Below are 4,069 nucleotides of genomic sequence, written 5' to 3'. Positions count from 1 at the left end.
CTGCAACTCTTAGATGTTTTATTACACCAAACCCATTCCCACATTCTCTTTTCTGCAATACTTCATTTGCTTGCAGGAACTAAGTGAAGTGGAGATCGTAGATCAGACTGTGTCATTGTCTGTCTTTCACTTCTGCTTCACAGTTAATTAAAAAAGACCAAAAAACAATCATAGACATATTTTAGGCACAAGGGATTGATAAGAACTTCCCAGATGCTCAAGTGAATAGATTTCTCCCAGGCTTCAGTGTCTGCAGACTGGGCTTGCTCTGAAACCCAGATGTAAGATAAATGGCATATACAATAACTGGTGTACAGGTGTGGTGACAGCTGCTGTCAGCAATCATAATTAAGCAAGGGGTCTAGGTGCAACATGCATAACTAATCCTTGGCCTCACCACAGAAATTATTTCCTGTGAGGCAAAACCAGGCAGGCAGTGTTTTATCATGGTAAACAGTACTGAAACACATGATAGATGGTGGCAGAAAGTATAAAAGAATACTGAACTAGAGAATTTAGGGAATAAAAATTGCTTTGTCCTGGGTGGATTTGGACAGAGTATCCAGTTACCTGCTTCTTCCTTGAAGGACATATCATATAGTCTGTGGTGGTGAGGGGGGGTGCATTATTACCAGCAAGGAAGTAGAAGTGCTGATGAAAGCCCGGCTCAACAGAAAGAGTGCTCCTGACTAAATCATTAGTATGTTGTCAGGATTCAATGGCTTTCTCAAGGTCCCTCATGGGGAATAAAAAAATACAAAAACAAAAAAAAGAGACTGGGTCTGATCCTGTTTAGTTTGTTACACCACAGCTGCAGCCACTACAAAATAACTGTAATTTGGTTTTGTAATTCAGTTTTGTATTGAAGCTGCAATAGAAACACAGTGAAACTGAAGCAGTTCATAGGCCAAGAAGACTATGCAATAAGCAAATTCAGAAAAAAAATAAAAATAGAAAGGCTCAGGCAACCATGGAGAAGCAAGTTTGCTGAGCAGTGTAGAGATTGAAACTCATAGAAGAAAATATGTGCATAGGGTTATTGGCTGGAATAGTTTAAAGAGTCTGAGAGTTAACAGTGCTGGTTCTTGCAGCACTTAGTCCCATGAAGGGGCTAGGATGAGCTCTCAGCAAAGCGTTCCTCGTGGGCTTCATTATGGTGTATGAAGATTTAGAATCATACTCAGCATTTTCCTCTGGAATTTCTGAGAAACTGTTGGAAGCAGCTGTGGATAATGGAGACTTGTGATCCGGTATCAAGCTAGGCTCCACTACAGCTGAAGAGAGAGATGTCTTGGTGCTGACCAGCCCACATTGTTTTGTAGGACAGTCTCCAGAGGGTGCCTGGTACAGTAGAGCACCAGGCATCAGATGGTACCAGACAAGCTCTCTCTTTTCTAGCAGCTGGCTAAAGAGAGATTTTCTCAGTGATACAGCTGTCAGGTCAAACCAGGGGAAGGTTCTGGGAAGGGAAAACAAGTGGAAATATTTACTGGCAACAACTGTCCAAAGCAGCTTGCTAATAATAATGATAGTGGTTTTCTTCAGTGTCTGACTACAAGACTCCTTGGGAATTTGAGAAACCATCAGACTCAGAGACTTGAATATAAAATGTTGCAGGCATCACTCAGTCAAGTGAAGTAAAACTGAGACTAATGGCTCCAGAATAGTCCTCCAAAAGCAAGAATCCTTTCCCTCAAGCAGCCTTCCCCTGTCTTAACATCCTCAGTAGTCCAGTTCATGAATTGTCATAAGATCATTACCCCCAAGAACTGTCCTCTCTAGATATTCCCATAGGATTTTTTTTTTTTTTTGCATCCAATGCCCTAGTCTTGATCAGTTGCTTCAGATAACCCTGATAAGTAGGATCTAGGGACAGAGTAACTCAGTCCAGGTCTTCTGTTGCTAATACATCATCTAAGGCAATTCCTGGGGCAGAGATGTGGTCCTAAGGACAACACAGAGTTCAGCACCTTCCAACCCAACAAGGCAACCCATGCTTTTATGTGAGATGAGGCAAGTTGCAAAGCAGAGACAAGAAGTACCTCAGCATTCAGCTGTCTTTCTCCTCTTGAGTACTTGAAAAAGCACAATCTTTGCTGACAAAACTCCTGCACACAAAGCTGGGCAGGAAGGCTTTTGCTCTGCACAGATGAGGCAGCATTCAGGAAAGCTGAGGTCATTGCTTAGTTTCAGTGCCTTCTGGTGAGGCAGATTCTGCCACATGATGCTGTTCAGGCCTGCATAAAAAATGACCACCAGCTATTCATGAAATTTCATTTTCCTTGCAGCATGAACAAAAAAGAAGTATCAATTACCAGTGTGCACTCAGATGTGAAGAGATATTCCCATCTCACACTGCTGGGAAGAATTACACTGACAACCAGACCTGTTTGGTTTGAAACCTCTGATCTAGGACCATTTTAGGTGAAGGATGCTAAAATTAATAGTAACAAGTCTAATATAGCTTGTATTTTATGTAGCTTGTACTAATTGAGTAACCAGAAGTCCTTGACAGGCTGCATATAAAGTCGCATAACCATTCAGCCATGATGGCACGGCGAGCACCACGGGTGCTTCAAGTGCACTCAGCAACACACTAATTACAGGGTGGTTGTTCAGATGTTTCAGGTCCCCTTTTGTAGAAACAATGGGTTCGAGTCCCATCCAGTGGTAAAACCCAGAAAGTGCAGGTTTGAGTCCTGCAGTCAATCCTGCAGTGAAACTGAATGGTGAAAGGAGCACTGTGAAGTTTTTTTAGGCCACATGTAACTCAGTAAATTAGCAGCTTTTATGGTGGAGTTTGCTCAGATGCTTTGAGTTCTTTTAACTGTAAGGGAGTTGTGTAAGTTCAATGAAGTGCGTGAATATTTTGTGTGTGTGTGTGTAAAAAAGAATGAGTTATGTGTTGAGTCTGCCAGCATAAAAAAAAATTGACATAGGGCCACCCATGACATAAAGCTTGTTTGCTCAAAAATTGTTTTTGATAAATGTATAAACATATGAAAATCTTGTACAGGACATGTGCAGTTGCAATGATTTTCACTGCACATCCTGGCTAGAATAAAGTAATGCAACCCACCGACATCTCAAAGATAGGGTCAGACTTTAATTTCTTCATGAGTTTGGTGACAGTTCCAGGCTCTGAAATGACATGGCCCATTTTTCTTAGGGGAGGGATGGAGGTCTCAAGGCTGTACACAGTGACAGGACAAATGACAGCAGATGGACAGCATGTGTGACAGGAGGCAGCAGAGGAATACAATGTCCTCCCAGGCCACCAGCTGAGCATTGTTATAAAAGCATGTAAAGCTCTGCTTCTGCAGGGCTATTGCACTAAGCAAGGTGAAAGGGACTCAAAAGCTCAGAGAGACAGCAGAGCTGATGAACCAGCATTCTGGGCACTGGAACACATTTACCTGTGCTCTACCACATGCAGGTGAAACACAAACCACTGCTACCAGACTGGTAGCAGTGTCTGCCTGCCCAAAGTGGCACAAAGGGACTTTGGTGGCTGCCCATCACTGTTCTTACACAGCAAAGGGCAGCAGCAGAGTCACACAAAGGAATAAATATGCAAAGAGCTCAGCTGCCTGGCCCAGTCCTTGCAGGCTGATTTAAAGTCTTTAGCTGAAACAGCTGAGCCTTGGGATCTGGCTAGTTTTCAAGATCTATAAAAAGCTATTTAATAAACCCTGTTTTGTCTCATCCCTGAGACGATTAGAATTTTATTCCAAACATCTCCCTGGAGGACCATTCTCCCCATTTCTCTTATCTAAGAGGTTATGGGGTTATATGACGTTATATGCAGCCTGTAGACGACATCTGTTTACTCAATTAATATGAACTACATAAAATACAAGCTGTATTAGACTTGTTACAATTAATTAGCATCCCTCGTGTAAAATGGCCCTAGATCAAGGGCAATCTTATCAATTTGTCCAAGTATGTGATGACAGGGAGTGAAGAAAGGGACCCACACTCTCTTCAGTGACAAGGGGCACTGGACACAAACTGAAATGTGCTGGTCCATCTGAAGACACAAACCCACCTTTTACTGTGAGTGTTGCCA

General features: G+C 42.5%; 1 protein-coding gene across 1 annotated transcript; it reads right to left on the bottom strand.

Moving 5' to 3' along the window:
• Positions 1–103: 103 nt before the first annotated feature.
• NOXRED1 (NADP dependent oxidoreductase domain containing 1) lies at positions 104–3,519 on the bottom strand. The gene is given in 5 exon segments (XM_053945012.1): positions 104–1,619; positions 2,077–2,121; positions 2,124–2,259; positions 3,198–3,352; positions 3,459–3,519. Coding segments are annotated over 5 exon segments (963 nt in total). The 3' UTR covers positions 104–1,053.
• Between the last annotated feature and the right edge of the window lie 550 nt (positions 3,520–4,069).

This window comes from Vidua chalybeata, chromosome 6, assembly GCF_026979565.1.
Source record: "Vidua chalybeata isolate OUT-0048 chromosome 6, bVidCha1 merged haplotype, whole genome shotgun sequence".
NCBI lineage: Eukaryota > Metazoa > Chordata > Aves > Passeriformes > Viduidae > Vidua > Vidua chalybeata.
The sequence above is the reverse complement of the archived record's forward strand: the minus strand, read 5'-3'. Positions and strand labels throughout refer to the sequence as shown.